The sequence below is a fragment of the Myzus persicae genome, unplaced genomic scaffold (genome assembly GCF_001856785.1).
Source record: "Myzus persicae strain clone G006 unplaced genomic scaffold, MPER_G0061.0, whole genome shotgun sequence".
Classification (NCBI taxonomy): domain Eukaryota; kingdom Metazoa; phylum Arthropoda; class Insecta; order Hemiptera; family Aphididae; genus Myzus; species Myzus persicae.
The window spans coordinates 207855-235628 of NW_019103784.1; the positions used below are offsets into that span (position 1 = coordinate 207855).

At 34.6% G+C, this 27774-nt stretch overlaps 1 protein-coding gene across 1 annotated transcript; it reads left to right on the forward strand.

Annotated features, from left to right (window-relative positions):
- Positions 1-366: 366 nt before the first annotated feature.
- LOC111035291 (homeobox protein HMX3-like) lies at positions 367-26244 on the forward strand. Its single transcript, XM_022316844.1, has 3 exons — positions 367-1319; positions 13970-14136; positions 24416-26244. Exons 1-3 carry the CDS (start codon positions 907-909, stop codon positions 25375-25377), a joined length of 1542 nt encoding a protein of 513 aa, XP_022172536.1. The 5' UTR covers positions 367-906; the 3' UTR covers positions 25378-26244.
- Positions 26245-27774: the final 1530 nt, after the last annotated feature.

The following is a 27774-nucleotide window of genomic DNA, read 5'->3' on the forward strand; positions in this document are numbered from 1 at the left end:
GACGACGGCAGCGGTATAGTTCGGTGCTATAATGTAATATATATATATATATGTATGTACGTACGTCCCGCGCATAGGTACATAAACGACAGTGATGGGTGGGGCGGTTCGGACGCGCGCGGTGGGGGATGAAATCCGTTTTTGGACCAATGGAGTGGGTGTGTCTGTCGCGCCGGGGATGGGCGGGGCGTCGTCGGCGCGAGGGCGGTGGCCGCGGGGTTAAAATGTCCGCGCGCGCGGCGTAAAAACCGTGACTGCCGTCGACCGGGAGGGTCAGAGAAGTGGGGACAAAAACCCGAAAAGGGAAGGAATAATAATAACGATAATAATAGTAATAGTAATAATAATACGGCGGCGGCGGCCCGCTTAAGTGCTCCGACACCGCAAACCGTAGTCGTCTCATCAGTTAGTACAACCACCCGACCGCTCAGCGACGACAATCGCGCGCGTACCGTCGTCGAACACACACGCACGCACTCAATCGCTCGGTCGATTTACTCACCGCGATCGCCGTATTCGATACCCGTCGACGCGACGGTCCGTCACGACGATACGCGCGAGTGTTTATAGATGAACATTTATCATATAAGTGATATAATAATAGCCGAAGGATTATATCATATCGCCGCTCGTCATAATTACAATATTAAACTATAAGGAAAACGTCGACGACGCGTGTGCCACGGAGTAGTATTCAATAATAATATTATACATTATTACAGACCAACCCGTCGTGCCGGCAACACGTGCGAATAATATAACCGAACAGCGCACGAATACGGGTATTGTCGGAAAAACGGATTTTTCCGTTTGTTTGCGACGTCTCACGAAACGTTCCGGTTACCGTCACATTCCGTCATCATCGGTTCCGCCGCGGATATCCGCGACCGTCACATCGACCGCGGCATGTCCGAGTCCCCGCGCATCGACGTGACCGGCAACGACGACGACGACGAGTTGTGCTGCACCAACGACCGGAGCCCGGCCACGGGCGCCGCTAACGGACCGATGACGGCGGCCGCCTGCAAGACGATGATGATGGCGACGGCCGCGGCCGCGATGACGACGGGCAACGGAGGCGGTGGTGGAGTTGGTGGCCGCGAATCGCCGGCCGTCAAGTCGGCCGCACCGCCGTATACGTCGTTTTCTATTTCGAGCATACTCAGCAAGGACAAGCCCGGCGGCGCCGCCGGCAAACAGCATAGGAGCGTGGGTGCAGCAGTGTCGCCGGCCACAGCAGCGGCCGCGGCCGCTGCAGCGGCCACGTTCGATGTCACCGCTCATCTAGCGGCCGCAGCCGACCACGCCATGTTATCCAGGTGAGTCCGCTGCGACGGCGATCACTTGTTTTTTAAGTTTATACGACTGAATTGGCCGGTGGGTAAAGGTGGTAATTATACTGACATTTTTGAAATATTGTTCACAAACGCTGCTATTTTGCAAGTTGTAACTATAAATATTAAAAACCTGTGCTACTTTCTTGGAATTCGATATTTAATATGAAATTACTTATGTAAGAGGATGCAATACATATGGGTCTAGAGAGGCTCTAAAATATACGGTATGAAAATCTATTATCACTTGATCTGTTTTATGGAGTTGAAGTATTTACCACCTCTATCCGCTAATGGTAAATTCTCAAATAACACCTTTATAACACTGTATAATATTTGAATAAAAACCTTTTCAAACCTTATTGCAACAATATTTATTGAACTACAGCACTTTTATTTTAAGAAACTTTAACAATGTGAGCTAATCCTACTTTTACCCTCGACTCCTCCAATTATTATATTAATACACCAAACGTGATAAAATTATCTTTCATTTTTATCGTATAATGTATTATACTGCAATATATTATTTTCGAGCACTGATTAAGATATGTATAGGTATACCTATTCATAATATTATATAGAGGCCCAAGGGCAGATTGTTTGTACTCATTAATGGAAATAAAAGTATACAGTCTACTTCTTAATTCTTATCCATATTTGAGCATTATAATATTGGATTCATACTGCAGGAGTATACGTCATAATAATAAAATATAATTTATTATACCACTGATTATTAATTATATACTTTATATTATGTATAATTCGTTGGTGCCCAAAATCATTAAGTTTCAAGTAAAATACTAAAATTTTACTTTTTAATTTAATATTTACGTAAAATCATACTTATGTACCAATAATGACATAAAACAAAAATGTAATAAGAAAATATAAACATTTTTTATATTTTACGACTCATATTATTATTTTCAATTAACAGTAAAAAAAGTGCATAAACAACATTAACAACGGTAATATTTGGCCTGAATATATTTTGCTCTAGAGTGATGACGTTTTGGACAAATAGTAGTGCGCTCTTTTAAATAAGTATATTTTTCTTAATATCCTACTTGTAAATATAGGTAATAGTTGTTCGAAACAAAATTTAATTTTTGTTCCATACACCTACAGGTATATAATATTAAAATAATACTTTTTTTTGTTTGCATTCATAAATTGTTAATAATAGTTTATAAATTATATTCGTTTATCGTTCATAACGAAATTTATTATTGCTAACAATTATTTTGACAAGATTGGTTTTTTAACATTTTATAATATCTTGACTATAATAGCAGTAGTATCAATGCAAAGTATGATTTGTTCATTGTTGCATAATAGACTTTTTCCACGAAACATTAATAAACGTGACCCTCGAAAATTGGTCTTTTACATTTTAAATATTATTTTTTTATTTAGATGCCTCAGGCCGTTGACTAAAAGTTGTTAACTTATTAACAATGTTAATATTCTATAATATATAATATAATATAATGTTTGTACTAAAAATTATTTGATGTTGGTTTAAATATGATGTACAGCCATAGTTAACACGTAACTAGAATATAAATTAACTCTAGCTAATTACTATAATATAATATAATGAACAAGTCTTAGTACTTGCGGCTTGTTGGTCTTCTCGTATTGACCACCTATAGTGAGAACCTAGGAGATCAAGAAATATTATTTTGATTTCTGGCAGTTTCTGTTTGTTAGTATTAAACGAGGAAGTGCTAGACGGTTAATAATAATTGTATTCTCCAAAGGCTGTACATTGGATCGGGTTTTCTTTGAGCACAAAGTCTGTACTTAGATGCGTTAGAATGACATCTTTTATAAGTTGTCATGTTTTTTTTCCAACGTTTGGGTGTCCATTATACTTTGCTAAGTTGGTTTCTGTTTTTTCTCCGTTCACATAATCATTTTGTACCAATTCTTATACTAATGGTCTTTATAAAGTCTTGGTTTTACGTGCGATGTTTTAAACGAATTTCTCTTTGGTCGTTATGAGCTTGAAGTTTATCTAATTTTTCATTCCATTCAACATTACTGCCTTTATAGCTAGTGTCCTGCAAGCAATAGTGTGTATGTTGTTTTCTCAGTTTTTGATCTTTTAATTTCGGGCACATGTTTATATGACATACCTATGTATAATGTGGTGTTATAACTTATAAGTATGTTTATTAAATATTAGCATGTGTAATAATCTCTGATTCGAGTGAAATCAAAAGTAAATTAAAATTAACTCGGCTAAGTAGGTATACGATTGCATTTAACACTTACAAATATATATTAACCTACTATAGACATATATAGTATAATATTTAGGTGTATTTGTATTTTCTCTCTCACGGAAAAATAATTGTATAGCGAAAGTACACAATATTACATCTTTTTCTGCAAAAAAAATGTAGCTTATACCACGTGGATTAAACAAAATGTTTATAATATTATTATTTTTGTGTTAAGGTTAATAAAGTAAATTATGATAATTACATTTGATATATTTACAGCCGTCGTCATCTTTTAACTTTGTCTTTTCATACTAGTCGGCAGTTATTATATTATATATTAATATATACCTAGTATATTATATTTTCAATAAATTTAAAATGACTTATACCTACGAAATGTAAGCTATAACCCAATTTCAGTGATTTGACTCGTAATAAAAAGTTTTGACAGAATACTTTGTGTTTAAATTTGTTTTCATTTATTTTGTCATCATTCAAGGTTAATTTAACTTTTTGTGAAGTTTACAGAAAGGTGATCAGGGTACATTAAATATACATTATTTTGTGTTTATTGTATTGACTATTTACATAATAATGTAAAAAACAAAAAATAAGATAAAACGATAGCTGGTCTTAAGTAGTTTTCTATGTAATTTTATCCCCATAAATGACAAATTCATATAATATCAAATAGCTAAGAATTGAGAGTGGATTCTGATATTTATCAAATTGATTTCTTTATATCTACATTTTTATACTTCAATATTAAATTCTATAACATTGGTAAAATCTTAAATTTGTATAAATGATTAACTAATAATAATACGAGTAGTATATAGGTAGGTATTTACCTTAATTTTTTTTTTATCATAAAATGAATTTGATTAACAAATAAAATAAACAATATTTACCTTACGGATTACTTAATTATTAGGTTTATATGCGTACGTCCTAATGGCTATAAGCTCATTATGCTACAAATGTGTACTCGTATCCTGCTTATTATTATCGTCGATAAAATATTCATATTTTTACTTTAGTGTTTAAAATTATCAATGTCAATTGTGTTAACATTGTTTACTGAGAGGAGAGGTACAAATTCATACAACTTTGGATTACTTACAAACGATCGTAAATAATGATGTCATCAATAATAATATTATGCCTATAATTCTAACATCAAGAATTTAAGACGATACCACGGAAACTTGAACAATATATTTTTTTTCATGTGAAAATCAAACTAATATTGTTATGCCGTAGTTTATTCCACCGAGTTTCATATGAAGGTGGGTACTTACTATAATATTATACCTATATACTTCACCACGATAAGATCGGTTTATGATTTAAAATTAGAAAAATTTCCATTGGGTTTGGTAAAAAAAAAACAATAATAATAATAATTAATAAACAAATAAAAAGTCTATTATGTCGAAACGTCCCGTTTAAGGTCTATTATAAAAAACGTTTATAATATTATTATGTTGTTCGTATTATATTATGTGTGTATGTTTTTGTAAAATAATCGGCGCGAGTCGGCGGATTCTCCTTGCCACACACACTGCGGCGACACGCCACCCCATATGTATATGCGAATAATAATAAATAATTGTACTGGCACAACAAAAAGATTAAAAATCTACTAAAACGTTTTCCTATTTCTTTTGTGACAAACGTCCCAATTGTTTTAGTCAAGAATTGCTGTTGTTTTTTTAACATTTATAATAGGTATAAATATATACCTATATATAGATCAGTACCTATATATATATATGTGTTATATAATAAATATATATATATCCATACTGGTACATAAATTGCTCTCTTAACTATTTTTTTATTATTCACTTTTTATTATTATTATTTTAAAACGACCCTCTTAATTACACGAAAAACGCTGCTCGAGCACTCAATAGAACGCCCGGTCCTCACAAAAGACGATTGAAAACGGACCCCTTTTCTCTTTTCTGCACAAAAAAAAAAAAATAATAATAATAAATAATACGAACGAGCTATTCCGCTGCCTGTCTGCCCGATTGATATCCAGTTTCCTCCTGTATACAAACAAACAAACACACACACACACACACACACACACACACACATTTTATTATACTTATTTAAAACATTGCCCCGTCACGCCGATTTTGTTAATTACAATCGACCGGCACTGCACCGGCCACCGATTTAGATGTTTTTATTTGTTTAAAACCGGGATCGTACATTCATCATCGTATAATAGCGATGATTGTGGAACACCCAACGCGCCGTTTTTCAGCGCATTGGCCAACGCAAACGATGGTGTTTGATGGATGAGATGTTCTTTCGGTGCATATACGTATAAACATTATTCATACAAATAAAAATATTTACTGCGCTTTATTTTAAATCTTCAAAATTCTTCGCTCATTGAATCTGACGACTTATACCTAATTATGTTGCATTGCCGGTCGTTCAAAAGTTTTATCGTAATAATACGTATGATATAATATTAAATTTAAGTTCTTTAATTCTAATGGTAGTTGTAAACTTGTACTTATAGTTCATACCTACCAATCTATATTGTTATGTATATAGTATACAGGTATTGAAAAAAAATATTAACATAGACTTATGTTGCTTTGAAAAATATATTTAACTAATTCGCTTACCTACATTAACATTTAACGGTATTATCACAATACTCAAAATGAAATCGTTTTATTTGTGCTAGGTATTACATTATAATATATCAGATATTATTAACTAAAATTAGTGTTAGTACTCACTCCAGAGTACGTACCAACTATTAGGTAATACTATGTAAATCCTTAATTAGAAGTCCTGTCAATTATTAATAAAAGTAACAGTTTAACAATAATAATTAAACCACTGTGCTTATAAAAAAACATATAATTTAATTTATATTAATTCAAATAAACAATAATTTATAACGTGGCATAACTAGTCTTATAACAATACTACTTTAGAAAATTGCATATCTATTTTATTTGTTTTATACTTATGAAACCGTATTGGTTTACTAGATTCAATAGGATAGTAATGAATATATGGAACGTACAACTTTCTACTTAATATATTATATAAATAATATTATTTTGAAACATATTTAATGTTTTTTATTGCACTTTACTCAAGTTCTGTAAATTATTAGCCAATTCAAATCATTTTTACAGATATATTTGATTCATAAAGCACTTCAAATAACACATAATAGTAGGTGCCTATAATTGATATAACGACGGTATTTTGTCATCACAATTAATATCTTTAGCTAACAATGTACTAAGAATTTAAATTGTAAAATATATTATAAGCACTTACCTATTTAGTATTTTTATACTATAATAAATAAGTACCAATAATAAACAATGGATAATGTAATTTCTAAAGTGAACTAATAGAAAATAAAGGGGTATAATACATAATAATATTATTATTATTGTGTCATAAATTATATGAATGAAAAAAATACTGTGACGTTTATGAACTTTTTATAATTCAGTTAATTTGTATTTTGCTGTTTGTAAATGAAAAATGTATAAAACAGTGACTTCGAATGTAGCTATACATTATTTATATTCTTTGTAAACGAAAAAAAACACTTTGAAAACATTATAATAATATTGTGATTGTGGTTTAAAGTTGGTGTATTTAATAAAAGTCTTATCATTTAAAATACTCTGAAAAAATATAATACAAAGTAATTAGACGCGAAAAGCCTTTCAGGAGGCATCTATATTTTAATAATAATATTTTGATATTCAATATAATACTAGAGTTAGCACGCTGACGTTTTACCCGGAAAACATAATAACGCAAATAATAGTAACATAATCGTCGAAAACATAACGAGGCTGAGCGTGTATATTATAATATTATATCATCACGATAATATAACTACGTCATAGTAGTATTACGAGTGCGCTGCGAATTAATTTCTCGGCTTGGTTATAATAATAACCGTTTTTGTGTCGAAGTGACGGAGAAAAACTAAAATGCGGTACAATTTTATTATAGTATAATAAATTATATAACATCACAATATTCCATCGAATATAATATAAGATACCGATGAACACCGTCCGAGGTTCGACGCGAAGTCTGATGGACTATAATAATATTGATATCATCACAAATTTTCGGCGGGGGGGAAATCGCACGTATGCGTGAGCGAGATAATTTCGGATATGGGATATGGGACGAATACGATATAATAATAGTATAAAATAAAATATTACTATATGATGGGCGATACGCGCGATTCAGCGGGCCGGCGGGCGGGCGCGCAATCATAACTATCAATTACGGCTAATGCATTTGTCAGTAAAGCCGGACGCGCCCGATATAATTGGCAAACGGCGGCGGCGGCGGCGGCGGCGGCAGCCATTTGTGACGGCGATAAATTCCACCGTGCTTTGGGCGGCGGCGGCGGCGGCGGCACGGGAATAGAGGATATAACGCGATGGGTGGTGGTGGGGGGGTGCTGCAGGCGTGTTCGCCAGGAATTCGTCGATAACCCTCCGGGACACCCCTGCTGCAGTAGCACCGTACCCCGTACGTACATCGGTGTCTGTATAGATACATCTATACCGACCGACCGACGGACAAACCCATTCGATTCGTCCCCGTTTCAACCCCCATCCCCTGTACCCCCACCCCCCTCGGATGCGCTGCTCCGCAGAGTGCGTACAGTTATATATATATATATATATATATACATATTATATTCGGACGCAAACACACACTGCACCCAGCCGTTCAATAGGTGGGTAGGTATATACATGCCCGAGGATCGCCTGTAATAGGTATTATCGTTGAGTTTATTGTATAATAATATTATGTATTGTACAATATGGGTACTCAACGGGGTATTATCTGCATATTATATTTATATGTATATAATATAATATACTTAATGCTACGATATAGGATGCATTTCATATTTGTATACGTATGTTATTATTCCTTTGACGGCCAATCGAATTATTGCGAGCTATATACTTGTATTGCGGTATGATATGTCAATATAAGTTATCGCAGTTAACAGCCGAGTGGCACCCGACTGTAGGATAGTCCTTGGTGTATTGAAACAGCCGTTATAATATTTCCCCGTTAAATCACACATTATAATAGAAAGGCGTTTAATTATTATTCGCGTGGTTAACACTCTTCGGCGTCAATCGCGGTGACGACGACGTCATATTATGCTCTGACGACGACTGCGTTCCGTTTTCTACGTGTGCTCTGGAGAAGAATCGATTGAGCGTGTATATAATAATTGTGTACATAAAGGTTTATCTGCGTACATAGGTGTAACTGTGTAAGGATGAGCGTAAAAAAATAGAAGCAAAGTTCGGTGATTGAAATGGCGGCCAAATAACGGCGTTTCTGCGTTGGTACTTATAGGCTATATGATGGCGACACTCACCGCATCATTTTTTTTATAATTATTACTTGAAAGCTATACACTTGATTGTGTGTGTGTTTTTTTTTTATAATAAAATATCAGCTTCAGCCAATGGCCGCTATAAGATGGGTTTTAAAATTTATTATGGAACTGCAGTGCGTCTGTGGACCGCTGTTTTCTCTATTGAAAATTGGGAAATATTTGAAAACACACACCCACATCTAAAGCTGTATTATGGAGGGATTTACAAAACAACTAAATCGTTAAGTATGAGTAAAATATAATAGTTATAATGTATTGTGGTGATAGATGAACACAAAATAATAATAATTACCCGCTATAATACTAAGCGCAGCTAAGCATTTGTGCTTTGCCTTACTTACTGTATAACAATAATATTTGATACAATTATAGGATAGCGAAAAAGTCATAATTAATATAATAGTCATAACTAGGTATTAATATTATAATGATTAACAATATTGTCCTATATAGGTTATGCCTATTACAATATAATAGTATAAGTTGAAACGGGTTGCATATTTTTTAAATGTAATTTTTTTCTTACTGTGCCGAAACGGTGAAATGTGAATTGCCGCAGTTCCGAATCAGAACTTTTTTTTAGAACTTCTGTTAGTGTTGTGATTGGTGGCGTTTGAGAGTGAGCATAGTAAAGAAAAAAGAAAAATCATAATATCACTTTGGTACTGCAAATGTTTCTGTCGATAAATGATTAATGGGTTATGGACTTACACTCGGTTTTGTAATTTTTAGTGCTATCATATTATATTATAGTGTCGTCGGTATTATGATGAAAACATTATATTATTATTGTTTACAGTTGAATAATAATTTTTTTTGTGTAGGATATACAAGCAGCGACTATACGGTTTAGACAAATGTTCATGTCCATATCAATATGTCAATAGTTGTCACTACTTATATTATTATATAATAATAGTATTTAACTTTAAATGGGCAGAAAGCAATTGCTCATGGTATTGTTTTATCATACTTTTTTTATTACAATTTCGGTATTCCAATGTGACTTTATTTTTGCAAATCGTTATCCAAGGTTAGGTTGCATAATATACAGCAGTAGTAAAAGGAATTAAAATAATTTTATGCGTGTACTTAAAATATGTATTTCTATATAAATTAGTAGATATACATATTATATTAAAAGTTAAAACGCGTGTAACCGTAATATAACTTTAAATATTTTAATGCACACACGTAAATATTATGTACTCGAGCATTTAATTGAATACAATATACGCACGCATGTACGTAACGTTTTATAGTGTATTAGTGGTAATAAATACATTTTACATCCCGGCCAGTACTCATCCATTAATAATAAAAACCTTCGTATATGACGGTAATCCAGCCTGAATGATTACGCGTTTTATTATTTATGAGTAAATAGGTATATAATTTTTATCGCTGTTTTAAAAAGGTTTCAAATTGTCAACGAAATAATATTTTTTTTTCTTCATATTGTTTAAAATAATTAATTAACTGCTTTAACTATTAAAGATATTCTTGAATATATAATATTTTGTTAATGTCAAAATACAAATATTTGAATTTCGGAAAATAATATCATGACATATATACCTAACTATTTATCACATATTATATTAAACAAGTTTCAAAAGTATAAGTAATATAGTATAATATAGTTTGATAAAAATGTCTGTTTTGTACATAGACAGTATATTAATAAACTATCGCTTCAAATGCTGCGGGACAAGTACATAGGTATTCCTGATTTAACCAACGATTGAATAGTTTAACTTTAGGTACATCGTTACGATTAACCTTATTTGTAGTTATGTATTATTATTTATTTCAATGGATTTGAAATGAAAAACAAAACGCATAGAGAGCGAGTTATCAATTGTATAGAGGTTAGGTGTAACCGTGTAGGTACCTCTTTGTGCACAAATAACATTATACATTTGCCGTTAATTTAATCAAGTGAAACGTTACATGCGTTTAATACGACTGATCAATATACACAACCCTGCCCGAGATTAAAGGTATATAACCTAAATAGAATAGTCGAATAGGCACACTATAATATATTATCTTGCACGATGATTTACTTTATTAATTATCGGTTGTTGTGTTTTTTAAGCAATGACACAATTTACTTTGTTTTCCGTTCAAAAAGGATTTCGCAGAGCCCCGGAAATCGTAACAATAATATTTTGCCTATTCCGCGGAGAACCAGATTTTTAGATCTCAAACAGTTCAATGATATCGTGATTTTTCGAACCGGTGGTGGCCCGATAAACTATTGTCGAGGCCCTCGCTGCCTGGCTCGGGAAACCAGAATCGGTCCACGATTTTTCCGGGAAAAATAAAACGGCTTCAAACCAGCCGCATAATAATATCATAAATTTCATTTCGCGTGTACACCCAGCTAATTTCCCGGCATTTCGATTTCCCCTCGATGAGCTGCTGCTGGAATCATAATAAAGTAGCGGGTAATAAAAATATAACGAGCGACGCCGCCGCCGCCGCCGCCTTTGGGATATCGTCATCATCTCCGGCGGTGAAAATGGCGAGGCGAAAACGGTCGGAGGAGGGTGTGTCCCGGAGAAGGGTTTGGCGGGGCCAAAGCGCGTTATACGCGTTCGCACACACACACACACACACACACACACACACAAATAAAATGATTATACACATACATATATACTTATATATATATATATATAATATATATATATATATTTATACGAGCGGAGACGGTTTAAATGCTTTTAACGGTGCGCTGTTTACGGCACACACCGCCGCCGCCCCCTCGGGCGCGACGAGGAAAGTTTGTTACGCCCGCGCCAGCGCCATTATCGGACGATTAAATATTAATTTTAAACTAAACTTTACCCAAGTCAAAACTGTTTAGCTTAAAGTTTCAACAAACACGCGCGCACACACGGAGCTGTATATTATATAATATATTATGGCGCAGTGCAGGTGGTTCGTATAATGTTCTTCCGGGTAGACGATGCGATGATGATAATAATAATAACATTATTATTATATTCCTACACGCGCGGTGTGCAGGATGACGAGCATATAGCTGTAGATAGTGGATCCTGCAGGATTCAGGACGGAGCTGGAGAGGAAGTCGTTTATGTATACCACGTTATGTACTTTCACCCACGCGTAGATGACGGCAGTCATGATAACATAATATTATTATTTACTTCGTAGGTACCTACTCGTATATGTTATTATTACGTAGGACGTATATTTATAGGCATGTCAATACATATATGTAATTGAATAATAGGTATAATGCGTAGTCCACTACGTCGTCACAATGATCACAGCAAACTTCGGCTAAAAAGAATATTGTTATGGTTCTTAAAAACAACACTTACGTATTCATATATCACTCCATTACTGACAATAGGAAGACTGATTTTTTACTTGTTTTTATTCAACGTATACGATCAATATTGTTATTATATGTATAAAGTGCTTTAATATAATATAATATACTTAGTTATGTTTTCTATATTAAATTTGTTTTCCTTCCGCTGCACTGCTAATGAATTGATTGCATTAAATTCACTCGCGCTGTTGCTTCTATACAATCTCTTCGGGAAATAAAACGTATATGACGATCTATTTTTTGTAAAATTATGCTCAATTTTTTTACTTCAATATGTTTGTATGAGTACGTGAAATGTATACTATTGGCCGTGCACCTTTTGTTCAAACGCACATAAATAGTGAATCCGCATTCACAGTCTGAATAACAAGATGAACCCCTTCCCCGCGCTCGTATAGGTAGTATTATTGTTATTATTGACTGTAAAACGTCCAACGAGGAATATTGCATGACTGTTCGTCGAAAAGCCGTAGTAGTATGCGTATGAATAATACAAGTGTAACGATGAGTTAAGTGTTTAATATAAATATTAAATGCGTCCCAGCGAGCCTGAAAGCGAATAATCATTCGAAACTCATTGCATATTCTTACCGGGAATAGCAGCTTTACACGGAAGCATTGGAAAAGCCGTACAAACAAACATAACAAAAATATTTTTTAACTCTCTTAAAGGTACGAGTTGTTTTTTTCTCGATTATTTTTATTTTCAGGGGAAATAATAATTATTAAATTACACATCGGGGTTGCGTAAATCTATATAGGTTCGTTCGCCAATTCAGTATCAATATCTATGATGCTTTTTTAAATTAAATTCAGAAAATGTACATCATGTTTATACCGATCAACACAAAGAACCATTTAACATTTGTTAGCCCACTATCAATTATTTACATACATTTCTGATTTCATAGAAATTAGTCTCGCTGTGTCAGGATTTAAAATTTAGCATTTCGCAGTACATAGTGTTGCACGTTTGGGGTTTTATTCCATTTATACATTTTTCAATATTTTAAAAAATGATACAAAAATAAAATAAAATGTGTGACTTAAAAAAAATATAATATGTAAAAACAGTGATGTACAATACACGAGTACTTATAGCAGTGGTTTTCAAACAGGGTGCCGCGGCACACTGGTATGCCGTGAGTAACCACTAAGTGTGCCTCGGTCTTTCCATAAATTACCGATTGCATTGAATTTGTCATCTAAAAAAAAGGTCAGTGTGCCTTGAAAATTTTTTGAAGTGTACTGTGTGCCGTGTATAATAAAAGTTTGAAAATATATATAATATAATATAATATAATATATATTATCAGCTGCTCATAATGTGTGAGCTTAAACAAAGAAACTTTTTTTCACTGCTAATAATATTATTTTATATGTATAATAAGTATAATAACATATATTTTAAAGCATTTTAGCGATAATCTTATTGTATTAGTGTCACTGTTGATCGAAAGCCATACTTATATAAAATATTATTTGTATATATATTATAATATTATTATTGTTTCCTCGGCGTGTATGTGTCGTGCATCTCGTTTAATAGCCAATCGTTTTTTTTATTTTTCAGACTGGGCTTAATGAGCCACTTTGGAGCTCTAGCTGCAGCTGCTTCGGGCCGTAGTCCGTTCATGCTGTATCCGGGCGTGGGGATCGCGGGCACCACGGCCAGCGCGCTCGACAAACACTGGTACTCCGCGTGGTCGCAACCCCTGTCGGCCGCCATCAGCCCTACCGGTAAGTCACGGTGCCTTAAATTTTTTTGCGGAAAACCTAATAATATTGAACAACCTCCCCCCCCCCTCCCCCGTTGCATCGTCGCAAGGGGACCGAACTGCTTGCACGTTGCTTGACCCCAGTGCGGCATCGTTAATTGATACGATAATTTTCATGCTTGTAAGTACAATGTGTTAGATGATCCTTCAGGAGCCCGACACTGTTATTCTCTGTATGTACTATTGTGTAAGCGCAGACTCGAGGCTCCGTTAGGGTGCAACGAGACTCCTTTAAGGTGCACCATATTCACCACCAATTGACATTGCTAATAACGTGCTTCGATGGTCGATACAGACCGATTTTAAATTGCCGACAAAATACGTTTATTTAAACTTTTTAATTTATAACTCTGACAATTTTACATCAGCCCTTCCCACACTAATGATCATTCGAATATTGTTGCTGCATATACACACACGCACACACACATAGATAATTGTCTACAGTGAACTCTGTTATGTAATTTATAAAAAACACGAGCAAATGGTTTTTATGTTTTGTAAATTTAACCAATCTTTTTTGTTCTATTAAATTATAATTGTTTTTTCATCAAATGTGTTATCATTCATTTATTAGAGTAGTTACATTAAATGTAAATAATATAAATGTAACTTTCGTGTGACAATAATAGATTTGCAGAGATCACAACTATAATTGTATATACGTACTATAGTAATATTTTGTACTCATTAGTCATTTCCATATGTGTTTTTGGTATATTGTTTCGGTAAAACTTATACTTCTGCGAGAAGAAATCACATAAAAATATTATTTATTTTCATTACGAAGTTTACTCGAGATCACGATTATCCCACTTTGAAATTAATTTTTAATTTGATTTAAATATTTTGTTTTTTATTCTTCCACGTCTTTCTCTGAACCGATTCTATATTGACCAAACCAGAACTGCACCTAATACGTTTTACTGCATTTTAATCTAGTAAAACCGTTATAAAATGATCAAATGAACAAAATTCTGCTATAACGTCGTTGTGGAAATGTGGAGTAGGTATTTGTCTTTGCTTTATTGTTTAATGATTCTTGATTGTTTACATTTTAAAGATAAAAGTAGACATTTTAAAAAGTGAGTTGATTGATTTCATGTAAGCTGCATAACAAATTCAAATTTGTTTCGACTTTCTTATCGCATTACTATCTTCATGTACGACGGAAGGACAGAATATAGTCAAGAAAGTTTTCGTCAAAAAAAAAAAACTTTCTTCATCGTTTCCCGTAAATTATAATATAGACGGTACAGTACAGGACTGTCATCTGTCGTCGAGAATTGTGCAATAAATCTCTACATGATTTATTGGTGGCTTAATTAAAGTTTATAAGGTTAATAATAATATTATGGGTATGTTATTATATTATGAATAGTTTAAAATTCATTCATTTCAATAAATATCCATAACATTATATTATACCTACATAAATTAGACTTGAACGGGTCAGTGCAGTATTATAGGTCATTATTATAATATTAACTATAAATGTATTGTACTATTGATAATAACAAAGCTATACATCGGACCAAACCCAGATCAAAATAGAGAAATTCTCAAAATTTTAAAATTAACTATTCTCTTAGTCAAAATATAATTGTATTTGTTAAATTAATTTTTCATAATGTAAACTCTATAAAAATTGTAAACAGTATATCATAATATTGTAAATAGTATCTAAGGCCTTTAACCTTAAATCCTTGCTACCAAGTCATATTAACAGATTACTAAAAAAAAAAAAAAATCGGAAAATTCAATTAAACTAGTTAACTATATTATATAGCTAATTGATTGTTATTTCATCAACAATTTTTATCGTCATCGAATTGTATTTCCTCGTCATAGATTATGGACAGGCACGATACGAGAATGCATAATAATTGAAATTTATCAATTTCAAATATCATGAATAACAGTGTGCAGATGACGTTGTCCATTTATAATCGCAGGTACCTATATATATTACGCATAAATCATCGGTCGATCACAGTTTTTTCGGGATCAACGTCGCAAGGCAGTATAGCCAGTCGCAAATCACTCGATCAAGAGCATTCGAGTAAAATCATTCAAATACATATTTTTAAGTACCTACTCGAATCTGCACTCGAATACTTTGAAATGCGTCTTTTGCAATAGGTACTGGCCACGCCGTACACGTATATTACGTTATAAACGAATATTAATATGCAGATATTATTCGTCAATGTAACGTTGTGTCGTATACGCGTCGCCCACGACACCGCATCGTAAAAACGCGGTTGAAATCCGATATGTATCACAATAGGTCTGGAAAGGTATTGCCTGTATCGCGGCGATTCCGGCGGAGCGTCATTTATACGGATACGCGATCTACGAGCGCGTCCGGAGTAATAGCGGGACGCGATAATTTGGGTCGATTCGCGGGCACGCGACGTACTTGTCATGGGGGGGGGGGGGATGGTGGTGGTGTTCGAACGGCGGCGACACATTTAAGTGCTCGCTCACATGTATACATATATTAATGTAGCACACGAACACACACGATAATAATATTATATAACATATATATGATATATGCGTATGACCCAACCCGTGCAAACTATATACAGTACCTTTATGCGTATGGGTACTAGGCGTTATCGATGTAAACGGGCCGACGGATATTGTTTTCGATCGTCTCCCGCGACTAGGGGTGGGCGGGGTGCATTGCTCGTCGTGAAAATTGTATGCGGCGAGAGTTACGGATAGGTATTATAATATAATACTCGTCCGCCCGCCCGAGGAATTTTTTCGTTTCGCATATTGCGTACCGGTGATTCCATACCGATTACCCGGTTAATTCCGTGTTCGAACACACACACACACACACACACACACACACACACACACACACCCGACTACCCGAATGCCCACGGTTTAATCGGCACGCACCGCCACCGCACGCAATCGCTGTACACATACCCGTCCCGAGGTACATAATATATACATAGGACCTACGATATATGACGTACTGTGTTATGTACATAATATATGACAGAGCATAAATCGCACAGTGACGAAAGGCTTCGCTTTGCACGTGAATACCTTCAGAGGCTTCGTTTTAAACTGCTGCCGCCGCCGCCTCGTAGGGTATACGGCTTCGCGTTTTAGATCGGTCCCGGCGAGCCCCGCCGACACACACGAGCCACACAGCTATATTATATTATTATAATTTATTGTGAAATACTCGTCTGCGCAATAACAATTATATCCGAATGATATCATCGCATACAGGGTGTCCCGAGTATAGTGACGTACGACAACAGACATGGTACACGATTGCAGATGGCTCGGAATAATTCGAATTACTGCAGATATTAACGGAATGTTTTTAGTAAAAAAAAAATAAATCACTAGTATAAAACCCGATGGCCGCGGTCGCTTTGAAAATGTCAATAAGAATCGCTTCACTTTTATACCGTATATAATATAATATAGCTGCACAAGGGATGTTGTGTTATTATTATATTATTGGGTAGAAACCACTGCTGAACGTCCGCCATTTTCGTGACGTCGCGAATAATCCGATCAGTCTGTACATATTCACGGCCATGTGTATGTCTACGTATAATATACAGGTAATCGACTAGACGCACTATAGAACCAACGTAATATTATTATTATTGAGTATAAAATCAACAGATTATCGATCGCACCCTGTACCTACATATATATATATATGTGTGTTCATAATAATACAAAAATATACACATATCGTACATATTGTTGTGCGTATTATATTCTATTGTTTCGACATGACGTGACACAATACTAGACCGTAGTATCTTACCCCCTCGTCGCACACACACGCCCACCCCGTATTATTATTACCGTTTCATTAGCCTAATCGACTTGTATCTGCGACACTCGATATTTAAACGTCCGTAATCGGCCGTATGCGCTCGTCCCGGCATTACGCAAATTATGTATCGTACGCATCGCATTTATGATTACAATAGACACAAAATAATATTATAATATTATATTTGTCGCATTTGTATTTGGATATTATAATTATTACATGACGTGTATACATCGGGCGTCTATATTGACGCGGAAGTGCGCATCCGGTTCGAGGCGAACGATAATTGTAACGATGACCTACTATACACGCGATGATATATGTCATATGAAACGGTCGTGGATATATTAATATAATATTGTTTTACGTATACATAGGTATTATATTATTATACAGTATAGCACATAATAATAAAAAACATTGGTGCGTACCCGCGAATGAGGACTCATAAATACGGCTTACATGTACGTATTTTTGGCGCTCGTTGTGTAGGTGCAGCGTTTTATTATTTAAAAATATATTTATCGTAGTCGATTTGGGTATCGATTTGTCATTGTCACACTGTAGGTACCTAAAGGCTATAATGGCGGCAATTATTAACCAGGTACATGAAACGGTATATTCAAAAGCATCGGCCATCGGTATATAGGTACAATTTTATCATTTATCGACAATTATTTTAGAACCTTTGGTTCCGTTGCATTTTTAGATAGCTTTTTTAGTTATTAGGTCATAGGTAAGATTAAAATGTCGGAAACCTAACGTAACCTAAGCAGGGCTTAAAACCGTTCTTAATAAAGTCGGTAATCGGCTCCGATAGGAGCCGAAAATTTTTGAAAACCGGTAACCGGTTATCGGTTTACTTTGATATTTTGGTAACAGGTAACCGTTTCTTTAAAGATATTTCAAACACTATGATAACCGTTAATCGTTTAAAAACCGTTGATAAGGTTTTTTGGTAATCGGTTACCGGTTAAAACCGGTTTTTAAAAATCATTTTTTAAAATTTTTCAATCATATTTTTAAAACAATTTTTTTAGGCCATTCGTGGGTACTATTATTATTACAAAATCAAAAACTTAATATGCTTTAATTTAGTAAATTTCCTTCAATTTAAATATTTATTTTTTAACTGCTTTAAAGTTTAAAACATATGATCAAGATAATGGCGATCTTAATAAATCAAAAAAATAAATTGCATAAAAAAATTGTATTGTTATAATTTTTTTATTTATAACCGTTAAAAACCGAAATTAAATATAATAATTTTCCAAGATGACACTAAGAGTGATACATTGACACAGAACTTTTTGGTTATATTGTACAATGTATATATTACAGTACTCCAAAACCTGGGTCTGCAGATCGAGCATTTTACGCTAGCCTTCGGACCGACCTTTGGAGCAAACACTAAAATAACAAATGCAGAACCAGGAGGGTTTGGGCACTGGGAGTTATAATTTAATACTAAACTATTTATTAATGTATCCAAAACAAAGTATAATGATTTGGCCAACTTGGCCTGCGTTAAATCTTTGTACTCATTTTTGTGAAGGGCAAAAATGTGTTTCTCCAAGTTTGATGAATGCTTGCCAGATATATACTTGGTACATCCCACTACATTACATTTACTACTGTTTTTATATATATCATACGTAAAATACATTTCAAGAACCGGGTTCTTCATTTTTAATTTCCGTGTATAATATAATATGTGGTTATTCTTTAAATAATTTAAATCTTAACCACTTTAAACACTTTAAACAACAACTTCAAAATAATATCATTGACCAATGTATAAAATATAAATTGTGACAGACGAGTAGACGACAGTATTAAAATATCGTAAATACTAAATACTAAATGGACTAAGCCCCTATTCCACCAACTATTTCGTAATAGCCAATAGGAATCAGCGCGCGAGGACGGCGGTCGACGACGATGTTTATGATGGTATTTAATATTTATAATATATAGTTATACAATTATACCTATATATATGTGATATTCATAACAGATAAGCAATACTCGACGGCAATTAATTGGGGAAAAAAATTTAAAAATAGCTGGGAAATTAAATTCAACATTGTAATCATGACATAACTCAAGTATTAAATTCCACAAAAAAACCGTTAATTTTTTGGTCGGGAATAGGTTTTGGTTATAAAACCGGGATTGAAAATACGAGGTAACCGCTTTGATGTTAATATTTAGATATTTACCATGATTACCGATAACCAATAACCGCTTCCAGCATTCCAAAACTAAAAGCGGTTATCGGTTTTCGGTTCTCAAATTTACGGTTTTTTACCGGTTTTCGCTACAAACCGGTTACCGGTTTTAAGCCCTGAACCTAAGAAATATATTACGGCATTATTATTAACCTACAGGTTAGAAGATACTAACAATTTTAATTGTAATTTTAATGTTTCATTAATTTTAATGTTTTAATATTATAATACAAATCATGGTTCGTAAAAGTTGGGTTAATATTTAGTACAGTTATAGCTTTATTCTTTTACTTTCTACGTCTCCAATTCACTCACTAATCATGATGAAAATCGGACTTTCTTCCACATCGTTGCATGGCGCAAGCTAATTTGGATTGGACCCCTCTTTTTCTTATTAATAAATTTTATTTTATCCAACGCCGTTTGACCTTTACCTACTTATTACTTGTCACAGCTTATAATTGTATTAGGTAAACTTGTTTGTTACTATACTATTGAAATGTTGTACGGGGTATATAATTGTCGTCATATTTCTTAAAGTTAAGTGGTTTCTTCGTTTTTTTTAATTTGTTTTATATTGCTGTTGTCCGTATTGTTGTTGATTACCGTTGAGGATTACACATATTATATACTTTAGTTTTAACGCGATATTCGACCTGCTTATGCTTAGTAATAATATCATGGTATGTATACATGTTGTACTAAAGTAATTTTAAGTTGCCTAAACCCGAAGTTCTCGAACAACGCCAGTATTGGAACTACCTATACGTAATATACGTGTCTACGAAACCTTTCTTTGTAAACCATTAAATGGAGAAACCGTCCAAGTGATTTAAAAATCATGGTTTAAAGTCCATGCAAACATGTGCAATATTCTTTCACGCGTACACATATAACTAGGTATGTACTTACATAAAACATGCACGATACCGGATACACCCATATACATAACATAATATGTGATTTTTATTGAATTTCAACGATATACTACTACAGTATTGTTGCATATATATATATATATACCATATAGGGACTATGCTTCAATTTATACTTTTGTACCTCGTAAAGTCCAACTATGAAACTCGATGATTATATTAATAGCTAGAAATATCAATTAACATACGTATTAAAATAAATTATTGTACTTACTAGGTCAAATTAGGAAATGCTTTGAGGGGCTGGCTTCGGGAGTTTTTAGGTGAGCTAAGCATCCCTAAGCTCCCCCCTAATGTTCATGGCGTGTTGTGGGTTAAATGTTTGACAGAATATGTTTTCACGCGATGAATAAATAATAATATTACTCTAATAATAATAATAATAATAGTTTTACGGCTACCAACTACTATCGTTATGATGTTTATAAAAAACCGATGTTGAAATGATAACGATGGTTGTTATGCAATAGAGTTATATTTTATTTATTAAATATTTTATTTGACAACGAACGCGCTCATTGCATACATAATGCAATTAAACGTTTAAAGCCAGGCTCAAATGGTTAAATAAAAGTTAAAACACGGTATTTTATTGTTATCGTGTAAGATGCTATCATGAGCGTGTCAGGACAATGGTAACCATCAAACAGTCGCAAAAATGACTATCATAGTCATAGTGTCATGCTTTCGATTGCGTTATAAAAATATACAGTTGGTACCCGTCATGATATTGTTGACCAGGGTACCATTCATTACACTTGAGATCGATTGAGATTCGATGAAATCGGATTTTCTAACATCGTGACATATTGCATGTATTTTTTTTTTTCACCTACCGAGGCATTCGATTTACGTTAGCTGTAAAATGTAACGGATAAATTTAAAATTCGTACGTGCGGTTTACCGTGACGAAATTCGTTCTCAAAAATCGTCGGTAAAAAACGAGACAACAATATAATACTTTACACCATATTTGGCCATATTTCTTTATAATTGTTGGTATATCTTTTTTATTTTATGACAAAATATGTTCAAACAAAATCGATTTTTATTAACTATATACGGTGACCGGTCAAAATATCTTTCCTCAAAAATATCTCCGGTCAAAATCTCTCCGACAAAATATCACCACTTTAAAATATCTCCAGTACAAAATATCTCAGATTTAAAATATCTCCGGTACAAAATATTTCCGATTTAAAATATCTTTAATACAAATTTCTCCCATGAAAATATTTTAATATTTAAAAATATGTTATTGTAATCATAATATGTTATTTTTAAAGTAACATGTTATTATTATTATTTATTACAAGGATAATACAGTGATTTTTAAGTGTATACAATAATATTTGTCACAAAAACTTTGAAATTTTAGAAATTTTAGATATCAGTATTATTATAAAATACAATATAATAATATATTTTTTACCAATAATATTCTTTATATTTTGCATTAAAGATATTTTTAACAGGAGATACTTTGTACCCGAGATATTTTGTACTGGAGATATTTTGACCGGAGAAATTTTTGCGGAGATATTTTGACCTGGAACCACTCTATACTGATTATAGTCTATAGAATAATTCATTCTTTTCATCCAATTTAATTCTCAAAACTACTAATATCCATACTAATAAACGCAGGTGGAATAGCAAACTGCCTAAAGTATATTATGCAGATAAAATAATACAACCATGTCTCAAAAAAAGGAATTATATCTTTAATTTATAGTTATTAGGTAATAAATAACTATGAGTTGATAATAAATTATAGATACATTGGTATTAGCCATTTGGTATTAAATAAATGTTTTTTTTTTATTTGTTATAAATTATAATTATTCTCTGGTTCTGCTAAAAAAGATTGTTTCAGTAAATGTATTGGGGATGTGGAGGTGGCACAGCCCGCATAGCTATAAAATACGTACCCTATCAAATATTTAAAAACTCCCCCCCCCCTCCCTAATATTTTCTACGAGATCTGCGTCCATGCAGTTAGCTCCGGCTTTCAGAAAGCTTAAATATTATATTCCAGCTCTTTACATATTGTATATATAAATACCGATCGTACCTATATAAAGTACATCACGGACACACAATATGCTACATACTGTGAATTTAGAGTAGCCTGCGGGGAATCTCAAAGCTGATTTTAAGTGCAAGCAGTCTCACGAACGAGAGGAAATAAAACGATTTACGCGCGCACTACCCTATAAACAATATATTATCATCGCATTAGACACCCGCAGTACGTATTTAATATTTTAACAATATGTTTATCATAAACAGTTTATGTTTGCAGATCTTATAAGACGGCGTAACATCGGCTAGAGAGTGGGATGAATATGGGTCGATGGATGGGTGGGTACAACATTGGGATTTAGACATTTCCATTTTCAAAGATTTCAAACAAAATTTCAAAGTGTACAGTAATACATAATAGAATATCATATATTTTAATAATATACGGCCACATATTTATAGGGTGAGCGGAAATTCGAAATTGTCTGACGCCACTGAAGCCTATGAACGTCGTATTAATTACTGTACCTACTTATAAGTACCCATATATATATATATATATATATATAGAGAGAGAGAGTCGGCTACCAATGTAGCTATCAACCTTTTCATGTTCTCGCAGTGCCACAAAACAGTTTTAGAATGTTCAAGCGCAACACTTCAAAAACTATCCATTTAGAATACAAATAAATAGATGACTACATAGATTAAACGCTTTTATTGTTAGGTGCATAATAATAATTATTCGGAAAAGTTATGTTTATGACTATTATACTCAATATTAAAAAATCAAATATTTTTCTCGACTATTTTTTTCTGTAAATTATCAAAACACTTCGATTACAAAAGAAACCACGAATTGAAAAATGTAAATGTCTGCACTAACCTATAATGATAGCGGTTTGGGGAGGAGATAATATGTAATATTATTATAATATGCATTACACACTGCCGACTCACTACATCGCATACACCATAACTGTATGTATGACCATATAGGCTCACATCAGGGGTGTAAAATGTATAAGGGAGCGCACAAATAGTTTAAGTCCTACTCGATCCCGTTGGGGGATTTACTCTTCACACCCCACACCCGCCATAACCACCCACTCAAACACCCTCGATTACCCATCGACTTATAACGCAGTACTTCACATTGCGATGTACCCATAAACTTCTTAACTTCCCAGGCTAATGAAGGAAACTGTTTTTCTGTGTTCTCAGGCGGATCGAGCTCGGCGAACGAAGAGAACAGCCGACCCAGCACGCCACACAGCGTGGGCGTCAACACCGGCGGCACGTCGTCGCTGGCCGGCCACAGTCCGGATGGATGGTCGACCGGCGAGGACGGCGGCGGTGGCCGCGGACCCGGGTCGCCGAACCACCAGCGAAGGTTCGTTGGCAACTGCGGCGGCGGCAGCCGTTACATGGATCAGTCGGTGAACGCGGCCGTGTCCATGGACGACGATGACGACATGGCGGACGACGGTCCTGACGACGATGACGCCGGTAAAAAGGACCATGGAGGGTGCGGGGGTGGTGGTGGCGGTGGCGGTGGAAGTGGCGGGGCGGGCGGTAAGCGGAAGAAGAAGACCCGTACAGTGTTTTCCCGGAGCCAAGTGTTCCAGCTCGAGTCCACGTTCGACATAAAGCGGTACCTGTCCAGCTCGGAAAGAGCCGGGCTGGCCGCGTCCCTGCACCTAACCGAGACGCAGGTGAAGATCTGGTTCCAGAACAGGCGGAACAAATGGAAGCGCCAGGTGGCGGCCGAGATCGAGGCAGCCAACATGGCCCACGCGGCCCAGCGACTAGTGCGAGTACCCATCTTGTACCACGAGTCTAACCAGCAGTCGACCGCCGGCCACCACCACCATCACCACCATCACGGCGGTATAGCCACGTCGGTGGCAACGGTCGGCGGCGGCGGCGGCGGTGGTGGCGGAGGAGGCGGTGGTGGGGGCGGCGGTGGCAGCCGTGCACCGACGCCGCCGCACACGTCCGCGTCCACGCAGGCGTCCGCTTACCAGCCTCAGCAGCAGCCACCGCCTCCGCCGCCGCCGTCGCTGTTCTATCACCATCAGCCGCCGCCGCAGCACCACCACGCCGTCAGCACGTCCACCATCACGCACACCATGTCCACCAGCCCCAACGCGGTGTCCAGGGCGCCACTCACCGGACTCGTCTAATAATAATAATAATAATAATATTATTATTATTATTACGTTATCGCTGCAATACGCGTGACTCGCCGCCTCTCCACTTATTATTATCATTATTATTATTATTATTATTACTACCTATTATTATTCAACTCGCTCTCAGCCGTCTCCCGCGTGTTCACCTACCACCTTTTAATAATAATTTAACGTCGTATTCGTTGTGGATTGTCTACCAGTGGGTGCGTGTGGGTGCCCCGGATGTCCCCACCAACCAATCTGCATTATTTAAAGGCGCCGCATTACTTGCATTTTATAACCCGAGCGACGCGTCCGCGAGGAGAACAATCTCGAATGCATAGTACCCACGTCTTTCGTACATTTATAATCATTTCTAATACGTGAACCATCGCCAACTGTTTAGAAAGTGCCTTTCAAATCCGTACGTTTATCGATTTTGATTTCATCAGGATTTAATAATTGAAATGCGCCGCATAAAAGGACGAAGTCGCTAGTCCGATCGTCTTAAAATAGCGTGCGAAAACAACAGATTACCACAAAAAACGGACATTTCCACGCGGAGCTTTTTGTCTGCTCTCCTAAAAAAAGTCGACTTATCCTCCGGTAGTCTCTCTGCGCAGTTACAGCGATTCTCGTACACTTTGAGTTCAGATCAGTTATTATCTCAATTTAATACGATTTTCGTTCATATTATTGTAATTCACGATATTATTGTACTGCGATGTGTGGAGGAGGAGTCGACTGCTGTACTCGTAGGACCGCCTCGATATGTAATATTAGTCGCGACGCAATAATAATAATAATTTATTGTTGATCGTCAATATTAATATTACGGTGACGATAATTAGTCGTTTGAACAAAAAAAAAAAAACGTTTTTATTTTATATTTAATAATATTCAACTATTGTACATAATATAACGGGTGTGTAAAATTATTATTTATTTACGATCTTATCATTATTATTATTATTATTATTATTATTATCATTATACTAATTATGTAATATTTTATGTAAAGCCTCCGAAATCCAAAACGGGATACCCGCAGAGCAGTTATCCTTGCGGATGCCGACGTGTGTACATATATAAATAATTATAACGGTTTTTAGGATATAGCGACACTCATTTAATTTATTTTGTATAGACTACTGTAAGATACAGCCTGTAGATAATATTATTATTATTATTATTATTATTATTATTATTATATAAGAAGAAAATACAATTATTGTTGTTTGCAACATACTGTATAATATATTATGCGATCCGGAATTCGGGCCACGTGTCTTGCTATATTTATGTATAACGATGTGTATACTATGTATATTGTGAATTTTATTATTGTACCATAATAGCTAGCGTTTTATTTTTCCAGTTACCAAATATTATAAGAATAATATTATGAACCTACCTAATATATATTTTAATATTATTATTGCATAGTTCGCCTGTTATTGTTTTTATTTTATCGGATTTTTTACTGTTAATTTTTTTTTTTCAACTTTATTATTTCGAATTTAAACGAGGCCGAATTCCGATTGAAAATGTGTCATCCTGCTCTATATTATATATTGTATAGTGCGATGTTCAGTGAATAAAATATTTTACTCGTACCTACTGTCCTATACTATACGCTAGATAAGGTAAAAATCGTCGTTTTTCTGTAGGCAGTCAAAAGACGATTGGTTGGATCCTATAATACCACACACACGAACATATTATAAGAGATAACAAGTGTTATACCATGTAATATTACGCAGAATAATAATATTAAGTATGCTTTTTTACGTGCGCCTGATAAAATATTGAAATACAATAAATACGTTACATCGCCTGATCGATGTAATTAAAATAAGTGGGTTATCGTAACATCGTCGGGTACAGAAAAAAAAAAAATAATTTAAAGGAATTATACCCCACCCGGAGATATGGGGGTAGGCTAGATTCTTAGAAGACATTATATGCACAAAATTGAAAATAATAATTTCGGAGAAAAAAACATAATTGGTTAGTACAATCTATATTCACTGCTTAATTATGTGACACGAATTATGAAATTCTTATTATGATGTAATATAATCCTTTTCAATAAGCACGTCTTTATAAAAAATATGTTGTAAAACCAACATAAAAAAAAAAATAGAAATGCTGATCAGCAGTATAGTAAGTGGAGTAACCTATTATGTTTTCTAGGTAATAAGAACCTACAGGTAATATTATGATGAAAATGAATATCATAAATATTTTCATTGCTGTCATATTATGCGCATATTTCATTTAGGGGAGCACATGTTGTCAAGCTCTACGATTAACCGGAGATTAAAGTTTTAAAGGGTTTGTACTGCACGATCTTTAAATTAAAATTCATAAATTATTTCATTAAAATATAACATTATACTAATATTA